Source organism: Phyllostomus discolor, chromosome 15 (assembly GCF_004126475.2).
Source record: "Phyllostomus discolor isolate MPI-MPIP mPhyDis1 chromosome 15, mPhyDis1.pri.v3, whole genome shotgun sequence".
NCBI classification, from domain to species: Eukaryota; Metazoa; Chordata; class Mammalia; order Chiroptera; family Phyllostomidae; genus Phyllostomus; species Phyllostomus discolor.
Window position 1 is genome coordinate 24,055,591 of NC_040917.2, and position 21,616 is coordinate 24,077,206.

Below are 21,616 nucleotides of genomic sequence, written 5' to 3' on the forward strand. Positions count from 1 at the left end.
CAGAGCCATGCCATGGTCTGGCTTACGTTTTAAAGGAATCCTGGCTGCCACCTTCCGAATAAACCAGGGGCAGCAAAGACAGAAGCGGCAGGACTAGTGAGGAGGACGACCGTGGCCATCCAGGTGGCAGGTCGGCCTGTGCAGGGCGGTGGCATCGAGAAGGGACACGCGGTGAGGGTAGGCTGCGTGGTAAAGGGAGAAACAGCAGGACTTGCTCAGGGCTCTGCAGGTGCTGCAGAGCGTGAAGCGAACGAGGTGAGGATGCCTCCGAGGCATCTGCCAACTGTGGGGACGGGGCTGTCAGGGGAGCGGGGTCTGAGGAAGGACAGAGCTGTCACTCACTGGTCCGTGGGAGGGCCCCCGAGAAGCCGACCGGAACGTGGCCCGTGGAAGTGACAGCCCAACAGAGGAACCGCCTACGCCGTTAGAACGTGATCAATGAGTTAAGCAGCCTTTGTAAAGGCGTAAAAACATCAGTTCCATGTGTGGGGCCTTGGGGGTCCGGGAAACATCGGGGGACCACTTTGTAGGGCACAGGACTGGCCAACCACCATGTGGTACACGTGAAACGAACACAAAACAATATGGAATGTGAAAAAAATTATATGTATACCCATAGATACATATTTGCAAATATACATACTTCTGAATAAATACAAAAATGGTTAGCACTGAGGGCACATATGAGAAACTGGAAAATGGGATCGAAAGTACACATACTGAAGGAAATAAAAGAAGTAGCCCAGTGCCAGAAAAAGCAGTGACCCCAGCACCCACAATTCTGTACAGGCTGAAAATCCCCTGAGGGCAGAAAATGTTCCTTTTCAGAGCAACACAAGTACAGGCTGGGCATTCATTAAAGGCCCAGTGAAGTAACAATACTCTTTCATTAAATTACTTTCTAAAGCATTACGACTTAAATTATTACACAACAGAATCTCACGTGTGAATCTCTGGCTTAACTCCCCAAAGCCTTTAATAAATACAGGCTCCTTTTCCCTGTCTAACCAAACTGAAGGGGAACCGATTCGTGTAAACGCATGCTACGTCCTCGGTTTCCATTTTACTTTAATTTTGTGCAAATTTTCTTAGGGCAGATTGCCCCACAAAAAAATAATTGTACCAAAGTTAACCATCAACGTTGTTTTCTGCTTTGAAACCCATTTTAACAGTAGTGGGCTGGACAGGGGCCCAAGGTGGTCATCAGATCAACATCATTCAAGTCTCCACACACCCAGTCGCCTGCCCTGCTGCTTCCAACGAAGACAGGGAATCAACAGGCAAACCCATCCATGCAATAACTGTGCGATCAGTAAAAGCAACAGGATCATGAATAAAAAATAAGTTAAATCTAGAAGCCATGTAACTCAAATAAGATAAAGAACTACACAGACTAACTCTGAACTTGACAGTCATGTGCCCCCATGGATGCTGGGGAGGTTCTCTTCAAGAGTAACAGCTAGACCATCGCCGAAAATACTCACAAAGCTGGTTCACAGTAGAACAATGCATGTGAATGCAGAACAGAAAGTTACTGGCTGTCTACAGAGACGGACCCACATTGCACAGTGACTTAGGGTATTTTGATTAGCAGTAAGAACGTTACAGGTCGGTGTCCAGTATTAGCATTAGAGGAACAGATAAAGACCATAAGCAGAGATGTTTAAAAAGAACTTGCAAAGGTGATATCCGTGTATTACCTGAAAGGCAGCTCGACTTAATTGCAACAAACACCTAAAGCATCTTTAAGGAAAAAAAATGAATTCTATATAACATCTTTTAAAATTATAATGCAATTCAAAGCAATCAAAGAATATCGTTGAGGGTCAGACAGAAGTACCTTACCATTCATTTCCTTGTGAAGGGTTTTCTAATAGCACTCGGATTATGTATAATAAGCAGCTTAATAATTTGAGAGAAAAATTGAACAGGCGTATTCTGAGACCTTTAAACAAACAACAGAAATTTTGATTTTCATTTGAATTGAGTCCACAAAAGACTTTTAAAAAGACTTGTCAAAAATATCAACTTTAAGTACAGCACTTAAATTGTATTTAGAAACTACAATACCGTAATTGCCTAAACTCGCTGAAGTTCTAGGTCGCTGCATTTTAATGATCTGAATATTGGAACAAAGAGCGTGATTGATGGAATGCTTGGACTGCCCGTGAGAACAGACCTACTCGGAGAGTAGGCTAGGGTTGAGCACCCAGAAGCCAAAAAAACTGTGTCTCCTCGACATTGTTTCAGAAATGCTTAGAAGATTAAGCATTTTATATATCCGTGAGTTTGGAAGTAAATCTTAGCCAGCTAGAACATCTAGCTGCTTACACATTCACAGCATAACACATAAAACTCGCACCTTCAGCATACCTTGCAGATTTTAATTATAGAGAAATTATAATCATGTCTATAATTATACATTATACTTCTAATTAGTAATTGTGTAATTACGGAGAAATCATAATAGACTATGCTGGGAAATACAGAATACACGCAGGCATTTCGAATTTGACCAGTGGACTTTTTCTTTTCCCTTTGGGTTAATTAACCAGCGAAATCTCAGTGTTTTTGTGGGGAGTAAGACTGTCATGCATGTCCCTTTTAGAACCGTGTGGGTCACCGCTACGCAGTCTGTCATACTTAACGAAGGTGAAAAGGGACAATTAAGATGAGCAAAACATGCCTGAAGTCTGATTAAGAGAAAAGCATCACCTTTCCTGGAACGATCAGGCAGCTTCTGACTCACGCATTATGAATAAAATTGAGAGAAAGGTCTGCCTATAATTATTAGTTAATAAAATCTGGAAATGAAGTGGCAGTTTTTTACCCCGCTACCTGTGCGTGCACCTGAGGTGACATTTCTCAACAGCAAAAGGTTGAGGCTCATTAACCGTGCAGTGTTTCCTAAGCTCTGCTACTACAATGCTCTGCGCCTTTTACGGGCTAGCTTCTTTAGAAAGTCTTTTCTAAATTATTAATGAAATTGTCCTGGTTTTATAGAACTCGCCTCCCCAAATGACGGCGTAGTCGAAGCTGGCTGCTAATGAAATAGCCAAATCATGCATTTATCTTTTCTGGCCTGGAGAGGTAGGGTTGTTAGTGTTAAAAAATCAAGGAAACCTTTTATTCAAAAGACGTGGCCCCTTTTGGGTGGTATCTGCCTGTGTGGCTCCCGTGGACATTCCGAACAGTCAGAGGGGAGCGGCGTGTGTGAGCGCCGGCCTTCTCCCTGGAGCGCACCCTCCTCCACTCCTCTCGCCCGTGAGCCTCACACACTGAGCGGGCCCCTGCCACCAGCCTTTGGACCATTTCCCACAACCCAGGCTGCTCTCTTTGGACCCCACAGAGACCCCCACTTAGTGAAGACTGCCCCTAGAGGGTTCAGGGGTCCCAGTCAGAGAGGGCAAAGTGGGCGCTGATGTAGGATAGATGTCCCCGCTGTTTCTCGGCATTTTAAGCACTGCCCACACGAAAAACTGCGTCATGCCCCATCATGCATGGCTTTCAAAAATTCGTGGTGTCAGCAGGAGGCAAGAAGGATGCTTTGACACTTGGACCTTGAATAAGTTTAGGTCAGGGACTGCCAATTGCATATCCTCTTGAAGTCCCAATGGTGTCCCCAGTTGGTCCGATGCTAAGAACCCCTGGGGGTGTTAAACTCTGAGCTTAGCTCTGCGCTTCCTGGCCCAGCTTCTCCAGAAAAGGGTGCTAGTCCACTCCCCGTTCTCCGCCAACGCGCACCTCCGGGGAACACTGAACTCTGCCCCTGTGAAATCAGACCATTATTCTCTCCCTCAGGGTCAGTCTGAATTACGAGAGCCTTCTCATAATAAGGTGTCCCCCACAGGCAAGCAGTGACGACCCCCTCCCTGGTCTAGGTGGCTCACTCAGAACCCTACTTACTAGCGTGGGACCTGGACAATCAAATGCCTTTAATCGCCTTCAAGGTCAAGAGACCCTAACACCAGCAGAGGCAAAGTCTATAGTTTTCTAACATGTTACTGCCTGGCAGACAAGATTGTTTATTGTACTGCTCTACTTAAAGAATATTTTGCAGGAATTGCAAGGCAATTGTTGGGGATACATATATATGGGCAAGCAGACAGGGGAATAAAATGAATGACTTACTTGATCTCTGGTTTTTAATAAAAAATAACTTTAGTCTCTCTTTAAATGTGTTTTCATTCATAAAGAATTCAACTTGTACCCTGCAAACAGAAAATAAAACATAATTAATTAAACTGAAAACTAACGCATAAGAAAAATTTAAAATTATCTGCATTAGACTTTAAGTGAATCCCAATCACAAAGAATATGTATGGGGAGTGGGTAAAACGTGGAGAGCTATGGAAGGAAGCAGTCACTTTTCAACTCAAGACATCCCCAGTTCAAATGCCATCATGCAGTTCATTCAGTTATCTGTACTAGTGGGTGCAGTGAGCGGTACGGGTAATTCAAACCAGCAGGGATACAAAAGCCTTTCATACGCGTCTGTGAAATAATTTTTGAGTCAGCATTTCCCAGTTTTGCTCCCCATCGTGAGGAGTAACTGGATGCCTGAAAAGTCCAGTTTGAGCAAAATCTTAAGGGGCTTCGCCTGATTGTTTACTTCTAACAAGCCTTTCACTTCACCTTGACTGTATGGCACCCACATCCCAGGACCCTTTCCCTCCTTATTCATTTATTCAGACTCTGAGTGAACCAGACATGGGTCAGGAGAGGAGTCTTAATTTCCAATAGAACGTGACAGTCACCACAGATATGAACCAGGCAAATCAATCACGATGCTGAACATTATATACTTAACCCTCTACAAAATGATATCAATGCTCAGAAAAATAGTATTAATTTAATAAATGTATCCGCTTTCTCCCTAAATTCTTTCAATCTGCCTTCCATGTGATGGCATAATTATATTTTCAAAATATTGAGTGAAAGGAACAACTGCGTTCAGTGTCTTGTGACTTGTTAATAATCATCATTTAAAATTTTCGTCGTCTCAAATACACGTATTATAAGTCAGGACTGCAAAAAAACAGCTAACAGAAACATTTCAGTGTTTATACAAACAAAGATTTCATTTCATTTTTTCCTAATATCACAAAACTTTGATAATGCTACCCATACAGACTAGATAGTTTTCTAGTTTTGGTTTTTTGGCAGGGGCACCCCTGGGAGACAAAACTGGAGAAAAATTAACATATGAATATGCTCACGTATTAAAGAACTATTTCACTACTACATTCAGTGCTGTACCGTCAGGAATTTTCGTGACTATTTTTAAAGCTATCGTCTCTTACACCATAACAGTAAAAGGACTTTTTGTTATCAACGGGAATCCAAGTTTTCTCTGCTACACTTTCAAAAAACCCTCAAAGCTCGCTCCCTTCACCTCTATTCCTAAAGACAGGCATAAACTTGTCATCCCTTTTCATCCCTTTCTCGTGTGCGCTCCATCCTTTGTGTTTTATTCACCTCATATGTTAAAGTGGAAAAAAGGGACAGAAATCAAGATGGTCTTGTAAATTTCTCCAGAAAGAAACCCTGAAAGTCACAGTATCTTCCCGCAGGACACTACGGGCACGCACACACACACACCCCACTCATCCACGGTCCTGCACACTCACACACCCCACCGAGCACACACCCCCTGCACAGAGAACGCCACTAGTGTCTCGGAAATCCGTCGTCGGACACACTTCCTTTGTTCATCAGATAAAAGGGCAGTTCGTTTTAAACAAAGTGGCTGGAATCCTGACAGCAAGCTAAATGGGTTCAAATTTGCCCTGGCTGCCACAGCAAACTTGAAAGGGCCCATGGCTCTTACAGAAGTAACTCAGCAAAGGTCATGCAGGTTTGCTTCCTTGAATTACCAAATTTCTGAAAACACAGATCCCATCTTCACCTAGTAGCTGGAGTCCACTGGGCGCACAGCAGAGGGACATCTTTAGCTAAAACGAGATGGTCTGCAGCCTAAATAGGAAGAGACAGCAGTAGCAGAATGGGTTTCTTTAAATATCCAGGCGCCCGTCACCAGGAAGGTGAGGTGACTCCTAATGTGACGCTCTGTTGTGGACACGAGCCGGAGAGAGACAGGAGAATTATGCGCGCGGCGGCCCAACTTTGGAATGGCCACCGACGTGAAGCAAACAGCTCTCCGACACTTACAAATGTGCCAAAAATTATCACACTTTGCAAGTGCCTCGTGTGTGTGTGTGTGTGTGTGTGTGTTTATTCCTGAGGGTGAAGACAATTTTGCATGGTGTGAGGTCTCTCAATAAATAAACAAATTCCAAATTCCCTTTCAGTTACAACATTTTGTGAAATAAAACAATAAATCTAGTCATCTAAATCTATCTTCCCTCTTAGGGTTATAGATGATATTGAAGTACGGATTGATACAAATACTTTTTAAAGTTAAAGCTAAACAATGAAATGCAAAGCCAAACACTTTTGGATCCATGTCTTCTATCAAGGGCAGAAGAATATCCTTTAGTGTTCTGATTTATGATATATAGAGTGGTGCTTGCTTTTAGCTGACCTAGCGGCAGTTGTTACTGAAATCAAGGCCAGTTGGTGTTAGTGTGATCTCTGGGGACTTCCTCCAGCACCACACGGCTCTCCAGTTCTCAGGGCATGGTCCAGCATTTAACGTTTGTTCTTCTCAAGTCTGTTTATGATTTTAATTGGTTTTAAATATCCTCTTAGGATTCTTTTTTATAGATGCAAATGCGCTCCCCTCTTCTTTTTCTCTCTTCCCTCCTCTCTTCCTCCCTCCCTCTTCTCATCGACATTTATCTGAATACACTTCCACCCAGTAGGGACTTTAGTCTATTCTTTCTGCACTTTCCCAGAACTGCATAGTTTCACATAACACACTATGGCCAGTCTGCCCTCGTCATTCCTTAAAATGTAATTTTTTCATGTTTATACTCTGAATAAAATTCTGGACCATTTGATTACATGTACTCCAATATAATAGCAAATTATATTGTATTTTATAGAAAATAAAGTGGTATTACAATCATTACTAGGTGCTATTTTCTCCACTTGCCAATTTTTCTTGTTTAATAATGACATTTTATATAGGTGAAAACATTTTATTGTCCCATTTGGGTAGATCTTAAATATTATTTGTGATACTATTTCTATGCATTTTATTATTTTAGTTGCTGTACAAGTATTTTGTTCCAACATGGTTTTTTTGGTTTGTTTTTGGTATTTTAAGTGGCTACCATGTTGAACTCCTTATATGCAGTGGGGTTTTTTTTCAGGTTTATTTCTAGGCTTGTTTGGGCAGACAATCATGCTGTCTGAAAATCTCCAATATTTCTATTTACATCTCATTGTTCTTGTTCTTGCCACATGACTAGTACTTTTGGAAGGAAAGTATCAACTGTGGAACACATTCTCATAAAAGAAGGCCTCTTGTGCCCTAGGAGTTAAACTGTTGCCCTTGGCATTGCAAGAAATATTTATATTTTACTAAAAATCATATCAGGAGTGGATGGATGTTGATTGTTGTCAGAAACCTCTCTTGAATCTGTCAAGTTGATGATACATTGTTGGAGTTTTTTTCTTACAATGATTTGGTGAATTGTTTTAACAGTTTTTCTATTATCCAATTACTTTTTCCATTTCTGGTACAAACAATTTTTGCAATAGTAAACTAGTCAGGTAATGTACTGTTGGATTCAAGTTATATATTTTTAGTTTTTCTTCTATGGTCATAACTAAGATTGATCTAAGCTATCATCTTTAGATTATTCTAATATCTTCTAATGTAAATTGAAAAACAACTCTCTAGATGTTTCTGTGCTCCGAAACAATTCTGAACACTGTGGACATTTTTTTTTGATTCATCATCATCAGTTTTCCCTAACAGTATCAACTACCTTAATATTAATATTATTTTTTTCATTTTCCTCTCATTTGCTTGCTCTGGTTACTTGAACTCCATGCAAAAATCATGCAGCATCTTATTAAAATGTGATTTTCTGGCTTCACTCTTCCAATTCTTATTCAGTGATTTTAAAGTAGGCCTTACCACTTTATAACACAGAAAAATAATTCTGACCCAGGTTGTCAAAAGATTCTTCTTTCGGAAACTAGTTTGCTTTGTTCAGTTGCTAATTGCCCAGGATGCCAATCTTCTGCAGACCTGCTCTCCTGGAACTTTTCGTGGACAGGGAGAGACCACTGGCAAAAGTCTCCTGTGGGTCCCACGGCACCATTCCCTCCCTCCCTCCCGCTTTCTGAGTCTGTAGTATCGGTCACAGAGCCCTCGGGCGGATCACTTGTTGCCACCTCATCTCAGACACGGCCACACCTGCCTGCACGCCCTGCTCTTTACATGGCTTCTTGCCTCTTACCTCCTCATCAGGTCGATCCCTCCTTATTAGGAGAGTCCTAGGTTATCTGTAAAATGTTACAAAAGACCATCGCAAACAGCAGACCTGCACGGGGTTGTGGAGAAGTGTTTGCTTAGCCCTGCCCTTTGGTCGTTGACTCTGAACCAGGTTCCTTTCCATTTCCAAATACTCACTCCCAACCTCCGGTAACTCAATTATTTCACAGAGCAAACATTTAAATGGAGCCTTGTAAAAAATAAATTAATTAGTAAGCCTCCGATCGATTTTTCATCTGGAAAAAAAATCGTTTCACCAGTTCATGCTCAAGTGATCCCCGGGCGGCTAACCGGCTCCCAGCCCTCACGACACGCACACAAAACCTCACTTTTGGCACCTGACAGCCCCTCCCACGCGTTTCCCAACTTCTGTTTGCCCATCTAGTTCTTTTCGTCATTATTCCAGCCTAACTTTCTCATGTCCTGAGTCTGCTACATCTTATAAGGAGGCAGAAATTAATGCTGATGACCTTCAATAGCATTCTCTGCATTTTAAAAGTAAAATCTGAAAGCATGTCCATTTTGGCAAGGGAACCTAGCTTTATACACTCACCACACTCATGACATATACATATGTAGACACACGTGTCTGTGCGTGTGTTTGACATGGATATAATGCTGGAATGGCAGTGCGGGAGGGCTCCGGGCTGCTAACCACTCGATAATGCTGATAGCCCCTCGGTAACTGCGTTCATGCTCCTGTCATTCTGGTAATCAGGGCTGGAGGTAGCTGGAAATAACAGCCTCACCGTTTCCATGGTGAAGCCCATTCCGAGTCTGCCCAGGAGCACTTTTGTATTCTGGCCGCTCCTCGGTGGGAAAGCGCGCGGCCTCGTGGGCCCTGCTCACTCGCAGGACCTGTGCCCCGTACCTCCTCGTTCTGGTGAAAGCGACTCCCTCTAACAACCCAGTTTAACTCAGCCCTACGCCGGGGAAGCAAAGGGAAAGAACGCTATCGCAAACACACAGGGACATATTTGCATCCTTAAATTGCAAAGAGATTTTGCCTCTTCGTGTCTCTGCCCGAATGCATGAGTAGGGGCAGGTCTGGGTCAGGCCATTATAAAAAAGGAACAAGTGCAAATCATAGAACACGAACTCATTTTTACTCTTTTCTGTACACAATAAAGAGTAACAAGAATATGCAGCATGTGGGCTTCTAATAAATTATGTGGGTTTACAGCCACCACCTCAAAGAAAAGATCGGATGCGTTAACATCATTTCCATTTTCCTTTAACTCTGCTCTCATCACCCACTCACACACGCAGAAGCCCCCAAAGATCAAATGCATACATACATAGATACACACACTTACATGCATGTGCATACATGTATGTGCATAAACATGCAAGCACACATGGACACCTACATTCTGCAAGTATAGCCAGTAGGAAAGTACAAGAAGTCCTCAGAAGCTAAAAGGACAATAAAATATGGAATCAGAGAAGTGAGCTGGCATTAAAACTGCTGTTCACCCTGATGCTGCCTGCCAGTTTTGGGGGGTGGGGAGTGTGTGCTCTGACGGGCAGGAGACCCGTCAAAGGGAGCCCCCACGAAGGACCCGAGTTCCTGAGACACAGCATCACCATCGCATGCACGACGGAAAATCCCAGAAGCAGAGGGTGAGTGCCCTCGGCCCCGTTGGCCGTGGCCTGATTGGTAGTAAAAGAAACAAACACAGTGAGACTTGATGTCTTCGTTTTTTTAGGGCTGTCATTAAATACTGTTGACCGGGTGACTTCAGAAGCAGAAATTTGCATCTCATAGGTCACCTTACTTAGCCTGGGTCAGCCTCAGGCATTAGGCATGGCTGGTCACTTCCTCATCCTTGAGTCACTGTCCCTGCTTGACCTGCAGGTGTCTGGTCCTCTTGGTTTCCTTACCTTGAAGTCTGCTTCTGCATATCTTTGCGCAGGTCTGGTTCATCCCCTCCTAGTCTCAGGATCAGTCGTCTTTTACAGGGATGCTCTAGGCATAAGCCATCTATATGCCCACGACTGCCCGATTCATACAGTCAGCCAGTCGTCCCCCCCAGACTCTGCAGTCAGCCGCGCACTCAGCTCTTCCACAAGAAGGGTGCCTAGCGGACAGTGCGGCATCACCGGCCTGACTTTCTCCCTGGAAATCTCCCAGTCTGAGCTATTTTCAAATCCACCCTTCTGGCGGTTCAGGAAAAAAAGTCACGTAGTTATTATACCTGAATCCTCTTTCTCTAGTATTACTCTCTAGAGTCTTTCTTTGAACAGTAAAAATCTTTTTAGCCGAATAATAAAGAAAAGGAGACAACTGCTCATAATGACCATGCTCTGTCCACGCCAGCTTGCCAGATTTACCTAAAGGCATTTCATCTGCCTTGGGGTTAAAATGTATTTTCAAGGCAAGATATAGCAAAGCAAAGCAAAACAAAACTTTGGATGATAAACGCCAATATTGAACCCGGAGGGAAGCTCCATCCATGTATCAGTCGACAGAAGTTACCGTGCAATATTTCACATCCTTCAAAGCCCTGTGCTGTGCTGATTCTAAGGCACGACCTTTAATTAGACATGTCTGCAACTGGCAGATCGGATCCCTGGTGTGAGTGATGTATAAGTGACACAGTGGGGGATGTTGGGAAGGAAGGAACGACCACATTCCTCTTCCCATCACCTAACTGTATCTATCTAACAAGGAGGTATATACCTGCTAAGTCTCCCCATGCTTACCCTCCCCTCCCGTCAATTCCAATTATGGCATAAAGAGTTCTCAAAAAAAAAAAACTAAATAAATAAGAATTGCTTTAAGGGAGAATGAAGTTCACCTTGCACAGTTTCGTAAAACCCCGTTAAACCCCCAGCTCCACTGCGAAGGTATTCGTCATTTTCTGCCGACACTCGCTCACCCGGTGCCTGGAGTACAGTGGATGTTCGCTAATGTGTTTGGGGTTAAAAATGACTCGGTGGCCGCTGCTTCCAATGTCCCATTAGCATCTGAAGTTGACAACCATCAGTATTCAGGGGCTCGCGATCTGTGGCCGCTGCCATCTGGCATCCACGCGGGGAAACAGAACTTCCAAATAACCTTGCTCCAAAAGGAGGGGCACATTTGTTCATTTCGGGAGAAAGGCTGCGGATGGTACGAATACCCTGTCACACCAAAATTCCTCCTTATTTCCTCAACCGGACTTCATTGTCATACCAGTTACGGAGCTTTGAAATCTGGGGGTTGCTACTTTTACATAAAAATATTCAGCTGGACCTTCAGAAGAATGAACAACTCAACTTAACCGAGCTTTCTTCGGTCCTCCTTTGAAGACCTCGCACTGCTTCCTTCGGGTCTCATTTTAGGTGCCCCCTGCAACTTCCTCCTCACCAGGGTCTTTGTTAAGTGACATGCATGTATTTTTTGCTTCAGTGCATGGGATTCCTTTTACCCCAGTGCTAACTGAATGTGTCAAGTTGCCTTTTTAAGAGTTTGTATCCTTCTGAAAGACCTGAGAGATCAAATAACTGGTTCTCTGCCCTCCGTAGGATGCAGAACACAGACACGTTTAAAAAAAAGGAAAAAGATAACTTTCTGGACTCGGGGTGGTGAACACACAATCTAATATACAGAGGATGTTATTATTAAATCTATATTATTTCCTTAACCAATTCCACCCCAATGAAGTCAATTATAAAGTAAAAATAACTTCAATAATTAGAAATGTGGTCTATTTACATGTTTGAAAGTGCATGCCCCCCTTGAGCAAGGTAGAAAAAGCTTAGCTTAGTGCTGGGCAGAAGTGATGGGCAAACCTAGACTGAAACAGACAGGAAGCTACCAAGGACCAGATGGCATGCGTCATCACCAACACTGAACTCGGAGCATCCTCAGGAGTTTATCTGAGGGCACGTTTCCGCCGCGTGCCCCTCCGCAGCTGCCAGCAACGCTTCGCTTGGCTTAAAAGTTGTGAGCGTGGGAACTGTGTCTCCTTCGTTCCTAAGAAAATTCCTCAAAGGGTCTTGGTGAAGAAATAAAAGGTCTCTTGCAGTGGCCAACTATGGCTTATTCGTTTGAATGGGCCAGGCGGCCCAGGTAGTCTCTGGGACAGCTGGTCATTTTGCCTTCGTTACCAAAGCCTCGGGTGTGACCCCAACAAGGCTGATGCCGCACACGGAGACATGCCTGGCAGCACCACCGACGTGGGCAAAATGACCTGAAATGTCTTCAGGATTATTCACATGAACATAATGACACTTTACTAGCAAAAAAAAAGTGATATAGAATCCATGATGTTGTCACCTGAGAAACCTCCTGAAAATGAGGCCATTATCTTGACGGTTTCAAGCACTTTAAAAGCTGCTTGAATGTCTTTCCTGGGGGGGAGTGTTAACAGGGAACCATTCCGCCATCCGTGAGTCAGCAGGTGGCTCTGCGGAGCAGCATGGAGTTCTAGCATCTGAGATACAGGCCTAATTACTCGGATGCTCTCATTTAAACACAAAACGGAGTGCTGCCGTTTGGAAAGTTCTGATTAGCTCAAAATTTAATGGACGCAAAGCTGCCAGTGCACACAAAGGGCCCGAGTTCATACGAAGCAACGCATCGTGCCACGCAGAGGGTGGGACTCATTTGTCACTGCCCTGTGCAGAGGTCACAACTAATCTGGTTTCCTAGTACGTCCAGTTCAACAGTTTCCATGCAAGGGTCCAATTTGGCAGTGCAGATATACAAGTTTGTAACTTGTATATCTGCAACCTTTCCTCACCTCTATCACTTCCTCCTAATTATGGGTAAGGCCTTTAGTAGGAGGTTGGCAATTATGGGTAAAAATGAAATAAAAGGAAAAAATGATCTTGCATGACTAATAGGAGAAACATAAATGATATCTTTATCACCCATGGACATTTTCATCTCCAAGACACGTGTATTCTACTGATCAATCATACTGTGTTCATATACGCCTGCTCTATGCTAGGCATGTATTTTTTTTAAATATAATGTGACAAAAATCATCAGAGCTAGGAGTTATTATCCTCATTATACAGGTGAGACCGGCGAGGCTCAGACAGACCCTCACGCTCCCCACGGTCGCTCTGCTAGGGAGCTGGGAGTTGAGGAGCTGGGTGCTGATGGAAGGGCAAGGTGTGCAATGAAATCAAATGCGTTTCCGAGACGTATGCCCCCATTCCTTAGAATTCATCTGTGCAAATACGAGATGCCAAGGGCCATAACTTCATCTGCACAAGAGATCCTTTAAGGCTACATTTCACTTCTAGGGGGAAACTGACACCATGAACAGACAGTTGATTTGAACAGAGGTGCCTCCATTTCTACAGGTGACAGAACAGGACGTGAACATAAGTCTGATTTTTAGATCATGTTTCTTGCTGAGGTACCAAAGCTGTCCGGCCATTTCTCCCTGACTTTTAACTTACCACCTCCTTAGCCTCCAGTGAGTTTTGATTAACCGCCTCTGCTAAGCATGTTCTTGGGGAGAGGGAAGGATAACTATCCTCATGGAGTGACAGCTTCCGGGCCACTAGTCTGACGATCTCCATAATCAGTTCTTTAAGAGAATGACCACTTCCAGCTAAAAAATGAAAAGCATCAAAATACTCTGTCTCATTTTCACCCAATTTTTCAATTTGTTTTGGAAAACAGTGCCACGATCATTATAAGTCCATAGGAGACCAGTCCTTTAGATTTTGTACAGGATCATCTTTTCTGGAAAGTTAGAATAAGATGTGGGATATCTTCGAACAAACTTTTTCTTCCCAATGTTACTTACAGCTCTGCATAGCCCCGAGTAACCAAGGCTGAGGAATGATCCTCAGATACCACCAGTTGTATTACCCTCCGTTTGCCTCTGAACACAAGAGAAAACTCTTGGCTACGATTTCAGTGGCAAAAAACCAAATGCCTGACCTCACTTCTCTCAAGTAACCATCTTCCTATTCAAGCAAACACACCCAAGCCAAAAAAAAAAAAGGTGTTCGTTGATGAAAGAGCCAGTAAGAAGCACAGTAAACCTTTCCTCATTGTGGGTTATTACCCAAACACTTTCTTTTACCTTCGTCCACTTAAAGAAGCATCTCAGTGCCAAGTGTTGATCATAAAAATAAAATCATTCATGGAGTAGAGATTTAGGTTTTATGGGAGTGTCCTTCTTGCTGGCTCACGACTGCTTGTCGGTATTAAAAATTAGCCAGCGCCTTCTTGGCTCATCAGGAAGGTCGCCCCCTGACTGAGGGTGGCAGCACATTTGTAACGACCCCGTGCGCAGCGCTGGCAGCCGTGCCCAGGACGCGCTGGAAGGAGAAGGCGCGCGGCCAGCAGGGTCATTCAGAGGGACAGCGCTGGCAGTCGGGCAAGCACCAGGAGAGGCAGACACGAGGTAGCCCCACAACATTCAAAATAAATAACCGAGTGACTATTTTAGAGCAAACGTTGAAACACAACACGTTCAAAATAACTTGCATTTAAACAATAATTTTAGGCAGAGAACATTAGGGCGAAGCCAAGCAATTTGATAATGATTTACAGTGGGAGCATATGTACTTTCTATACTCAATTATCCTAAGGCTGAATTGAATATGGCCAAGGCTAAAGAGAATTTCCTGCAAGTCACATCTATCTCTCATTGATCATTGCATTCAGTATATTCAACACATGCAATATCAGTTCATCAGAACTGCCGACTATTAAAAGCACTCTGTTTTGGATGGATACAGAAGTCAAGAACAAATAAGGAGAGCTTCGTCCCCGTCAACAAAAGCGGCCGAGCCTTGTTTTCCTGAGTCCAGCCCCTCGGCGTCACCCCCCGCCCTACAGTACCTTGCTCCCGAGTCGGACACGGGCGGCTGCAGTCGCGGGAAAGGTGAGAAGCTGGGTCCACAAGGGAACAGCTGGGGAGACATTATGGCCTCCTGCTCAGGGGTGTGCTCGAGGGAAAGACATTCATTTCCGGCCACCAACGCCTTTCATCCAGTTGCACGATCACGGGAAGGGCGCCCCTTGGTTTCTGCCACGACTTGGGGGAGGCTTTAGAGGACATAAGCGTTCCTGCTCCAGCAGCCGGTTCCAATGTCTTCAATGCTATCTTTGATTCGGTGTTGCTTGACAGACTATTAAGGAAATGTTGATGATGCAGGAAGGCCAGGGTCCGGGCTAACGTGATTATTTTGCAGAGCACTGTGCATTCATTAATAGTGAATAAGTTGTCACAGGATCGCTCTCTGCTTCTTTCTAAGAAATCTTTTATTCATGTTTACATAGCCTTAGGATGTCTGGTGTTCAAAAACAGAGAACACATCGCTTGTTTCAGAAAATATGATGCCTAACCTTTTCCCTGGTAAACACAACCAGAGGCCAATGTTAAGAAAAGTCCACAGCGCCGAAACCGTGTCTGACAAACACGCGTGTGCTGTACAACCCAGGCAAACATGAGTGATCATCTCCCCAGCAGCCAGGGTTCGCTGCAGGAAAATATGCGCACGTCCCCAGTGTAAAATGCCACGAGGGCACAACTGTCTCACATGTGCCCGGGGAAGCGGCTGACATGCTGAGGGACACAACAAATGTGGGACGACAGAACATAAGAGAGAAAAGCTACATGTGTATGAATTCATAAAACGGCCGGAATATGGAACAGGTACAAATCTCATTAAAAGTCAAAAAGTGTTAGGATGATACTAGTCATTGTTAGGACAATGGTGGCCCAGAATAGCATGTAAACATTTTTTAAGTCATGTTTTGATTAGGAAAAAGCAAAGCAGTGAAATTGCCTCATAATAGAAAATCAGATAAATATTTTTTCGCTACATCAATAGTAGGGAACAGTATGCAATCACAAATAAAGCTGGAAAGCTATTATGATACACCGTTAAGTGGAAAACCAATTAAAAAACAAACAGACAAAAATAGGTTACTGGATACTATCGCGGTTTGATCCAGTTTGGGTAAAGCTCATACATTTAAAAGTAGAAAAAAATCCAAAATATTATACATCAGACTCTTCGCATTGCTGAAATTATGTTGTTGTTCTTGTCAAGTTTCTGATGATCGTTGTTAACCAGTTTCTTTGCCTTCCCCATAACAACCATGTAAGTACTTGTGCGCTAAAAACAAAACACTAACAAAATGAGACACACCCTTTGTACCAAGTAGCATCACTATCATGAGGTTTAACCATGATTTCTTTTCCTGAAATGCTTATCCATTCAAATCACTTTCTGGTGTCATTTACAGAGGCCCAAACAGCCCTTCTCTGGGAACTCGGGCCATTTTAAAGTACGTCATGCTGGGATCGCGTCATCCTCAGAGTCGGAAACCACAGCTCCTCGTCCTAACGTTTACCTGCTACTTAGCTCAGCCAGTCGGGCTTCCAGCAACCTCCCAGGGTTGTTTGTTAAATTCAGACGGGAAGCTGAAAGGACCAAAGGCCAAATTGTGACCGTCAATAATGACTTTATAGAACCTAAGTCCTCGACTCCCATTGCTACCCGGGGAGCAAGAACCATATCATCTAACATTCTCGTAACTTTTCTTCTTCTGAATAGTCTGTGAGGGTTGTTCATTGCATTTCTTCGAGTACAAGGTACGGGCTTTGCTCTTCAGGGTTTCAGAGGCATCTTCTTCAACTCAGCTGCGCTGGACCCCCACTGGTCGGCCAGCCCCATCAAAGCAAAGATCCTCAGTTCTCAGCCCTGGCTGGTGTAGCTCAGTGGATTGAGCATGGGCTGTGAACCAAAGTATCGCAGGTTCGATTCCCAGCCAGGGCACATGCCTGGGTGGCAGGCCACGGCCCCCAGCAACCACACATTGATGTTTCTCTTTCTCTCTCTCTTTCTCCCTCCCTTCCCTCTCTAAAAATAAATATAAATAAATAAATCTTTTTAAAAAAAGATCCTCAGTTCTCACAGCAGAACCCCCCACCAGCATCCAGAGGATCGATAGGCATCTGAGGATTGTAACCCTGAGGAGAGAGGGCTAGCTTCAGAGTTACGTGACTTGCATTTCAATCCAACTACAAGGCTGGCCAGCTATGGGACTTTGAACGCACCAAGGGTATTTAACTGTTCTGAGACTCAGTTTCTTCTAGGTGATACATATCGAAGTTCCTGATAGTAATGAGGATGAAATGAGAATCCATATGAAATAAGTAATAGAGAAACTGACATATAGAAGCTTCTTAATGTTCCCTCGGTTCCCCATATATGGACCCGGTGTTCCCATGGCAGCCATCATGACCCCACAAGTATGGGGAAACTTCCCCCCCAGAGCAAACAGACATGTGAGTAAGGCCTCTTTCACGCCCTTATCTCTGAGAAAGGTAGATTTGCGGAAAGCTTATCGAAGGAACGGAAATCACTCCGGAGCCCGGTGATTATTTCAGCAGCCCCGGTGATTGTTGCGCTCCAGTGGGTGAGCAGAGAGTGTCTCCCCGTGAAACAATCAGCAACGTCTTGAGTTCAGCAATTTCGTGTGATTAGAATCAGGGGCTGCGGCAGCATGAAGGGGGCGCAGAGGCCGGGTCCCCAGCATTCAGAAGTCACCCAAAGTGATGCCGGGGGGCAGTCAGGACCTCGCAGGCTGATCTGTGGAAGCACTTTCTTGCCCTGATTACGCGCTGTCAGGATATGCAAATGAGTCAGTTAACTGCTTTTGCTCGACACTGAAGTAAACAAAGTCTCCATTAGTCTTTTTCCCTCTTAGGGAAGGGATGTTTCATCACAGGGTCAGATTTATTCGTTTCACGGCGATTACAAATACGAATCAATAGGAATAATATCCTGATTTAAAACTCGAGTCCATAAAGCATCTTTTCCCAACACCAGAGTCTGAACTAACAGCACACGCTGCCAGGAACAACTCATTCCAACTCGGAACAGTATCGAGAGCACAGCGGAAGCCAAGCAAGCAAGAGAGAAAAGTAAGTGATTGGTACAATTTCCATGGAATCTGTTTGGACATCATTTGAGTTTCCAGAACCAACATCAACAGAACCATTCAACAGCTAAATTCATTTATAAAGTGAACATCCGGGAACTCTTTTAACATTAGCAAGCTCAACCTTGGAACAATCTTATTAAACAAAAGAAGGGAAATGCCGAGATAAGGAAGATACAGATAATCGTTGAGACCATATGTTTCTTATTTCGTCCTACAATTTCCATCGTACCTAGCAGAATTCTACGTGCCCAGTATTTCATAAAGGAATTTAAAAGGAAAAAGGTAGAAAAATTGTGACTATATTGCAATCTCCAATTATCAGTAGTAATATTTTTAACATATTTAATGATTACTTGTGGCTGAACCCAAAACGCTTACTTTCACTCTGTATTTGAACTTTTGCATGCATTCAGAGATGTTTGTAGAATTGTATTCTACTCTATTAATATGCTTTCATGAATAATCAAGTTTCGAGCACATTGTTATAAACCAAGGCTGAAAACCGTATAACTTACAAATCACTGCAATGAAATAGAAAGGTTCTGACAGATTTCGTCTCCATATAATCCTAGAAATATCATCTTTCTCAACTCATGTACATTTTGGTCATTCAGATTATACACATTCTTAGGGAAAGAAGTAGCAATTCCAAACCAAAAGAAGTTCTCAAATAATCAACATACACAGGCAACACTATAATTCCATTCCTATTTCTGGGCAAACCAAGGACTATATAAATGATGTAATGAACTGAATTTGTCTTGGTGAGTTAGTGTCTAAGGTGACCGGCAAGGACACCACAGCCAATTGAAGTCCTGTTTACGCCTGACAGTTCCTACGGCTCAAGGTTGTCCCAGTGATGTCGGCAGAAGGGCCGTGAGAAAGATGGCTGAGTGAAACTGCCCTCCAACGTTCCACAAGCATTGGGCATCTCAGGGCTCCGTGGATAACAGGAAATGTATCCCTTGGTTACAGAAATAGATCACGGTCCTGATTTCTCTGTGGAAATGTCCTTATGTCTTACAACTATAAAAACCACTCAAAAATAAAAATATGATGATCCAGAAGGAAGCAATTATAAGCAGAAACCAACTGTCCTGGCATAAACCGATGGCATCTTAGGGACCAGAACGCATTTGGGAACGTTTCAAGCCCACCCACCCATCGTCCGGGGTGCTCAGTTTCCCCACCTGCAGAGCGAGACCTGACTCGCTTCCTCCCAGAAACCCAGCGATGCTTTAAATGAACCCATGTGGAAAGCAAAGCCTCGGCCCGGTTACAGAGGCACTTACTTATTCATTCAGTGAGGTTTTTTTTTTTTTACTGCCTTCAATGGTACTTGGCATCACATACAACACAGTGAATAAAACAAAAATAGCCTTCTGTTAGCACAGAAGAATCTATTCTGTTATAGTCAGAAGAATCAGAAAACGAACGAACACAGCCAGAAACATTCAAGGAGAGGCTGGAATACAGGCAGTGAATGAGAAGCCTAAGGCATTAAAGAAACTGAGTGGGTGGCAGGCAGCAGCGGCCTCCCCGCTGGCACCACCTTGCCTGGCCCAAGGCCCCTCCTCAATGGTCCGCCTCCAAAAAGTCATTTTGTTCGTTGCAACGTCGCTCTCATTCACGGCCTGGAGACAATGCAGGACTCCGGTCATTAAGGCCCAGTATCCCTGTACTTGGTGGGCAACAGCTTGGAAGGTGATGGATGGTGGGGAGCGGGAGGTGGCGTAGAGGAGGAATGTTCTGTTTCGTTTTGATTTTTTTTTTTTTTGCTTGACCGTCTCAGAACAGCACTGTTTGCAAAGACTGCCTCCCCAAGCTGATGACTGTCCATATTTCACTGTTGAGTGCCTTTGATAGGGCATTATTTCCAGTACATTGATGCTGAGAGGAAATCATACATGGGGGTACTGTCCCAGGGAATGAGCTGATTTTTTACTAGACTGGGAGGGGAATGACCTCTGCGTTCAAAGCACACGGCGGGCTCGGCCCATCGCTTCAGCGTTTCTCATTCTGAAATGCTGCTCGAGGCAGCAAATCTGTGCAAGCCACGGAACTGTTACTAACACAGCATTGGCTAGACGTCAGACACTAGTGATCTGAGCTGATGTAGCAATGCCCACGTCCTGAGATTATCCTCAGATGAAGAATAAGAAGGAAATGGGGAAAAAACAAGAAAACCCTATAAACTGAATTAGCATTAAATAGGGGGAAAGACATTCAAAGAAAGCTTCCATCGTAGCCAGCCTTAAAGGTTTTAAAGCAACATTAAAGAAAAAAGAATAGGAGACTTTTGCTTTGACATTGGATGAAAGGATAAAACCTAAAGATGAAAGAAATCAAATTCAAACTCTATAAAAATAAGATTCTCTGTTTTTATCAGTGTATTATTATACATAGACGTTAGAGCCCGCTGCAAGAGGAAGCAAGCCATGTCACCGAACTGCACGGATTTCTCCCGGGTGCATATTCTCAATGAGGAGAATACAAACATGGACAAACCACCCGCCTCCCCAAAGCTAGAGGGACCTCCTTGTAACTCTCCCGGTGCAGACTGCCGGCAACGCGGAGACCAGACTCCATCCTACAGACCTCCCCGAATCACCCGCCTGTCTCTCCTCTGCTCCTCTGAATCTCGTTGTCAGAGTATGGTACCGATGATAACATCCCTTCCCGTGCATATGACGTAACGTGAACAAAGTCACTACCCAACGTCATTGTCGGCCACGCTTTAGCTTGCGGAGCTCGCCCCCGGTGGTTCAAGGGTGCGGCCCTGGAGGCCCGCACAGCGTCAGACGCCTGATTCCAGGTGAGGGAGGGGCTCATGGGGGCGCAGCCAGGCAGGGCCACTGAGGCATGGTTCCCTAATGACCGACCGCTTTCTTGTTTTCTTCAGGGATCGGGCCTTATCTTTGAAATCATGGAGGATGAAATTCCAGTTTCTCAGTTGTTACCTACTTATAAAAGTATTTGTCTTATTAATACACATTTACAAGTGGAGTTGGTAGCCACCGGGATGTTGGGAAGTCACTTGGAAACCTGACTCACGTCATGATAATGTCAGGGAAAAGCGACAACTGAACACCACCCTAATGAGTATTAGAGAGACGTAGTCACAGTTACCCCACTTAGGAGTCTTTCTAAAGAGCCCCCAACTTTTTTTAAAAAGTTATGCTTATTGTTGTTACTCATGTCTATGCCCTTGGGTTTGCTGGCACCATGACCTTACGGGAGAAGGGTGTTGTACATGATAAAATAATAGGTCATTCTCTTCACAGGGAACT

The 21,616-nt window shown here is 44.0% G+C and overlaps 1 protein-coding gene across 1 annotated transcript in view; it reads right to left on the minus strand.

Moving 5' to 3' along the window:
- KCNT2 (potassium sodium-activated channel subfamily T member 2) overlaps nt 1-21,616 on the minus strand; it is a 196,577-nt gene that overhangs the window by 130,655 nt on the left and 44,306 nt on the right. Inside the window, 2 exon segments of the mRNA XM_028531238.2 lie at nt 1,846-1,945; nt 4,132-4,211. Coding sequence (XP_028387039.1) covers nt 1,846-1,945; nt 4,132-4,211 — 180 coding nt within the window.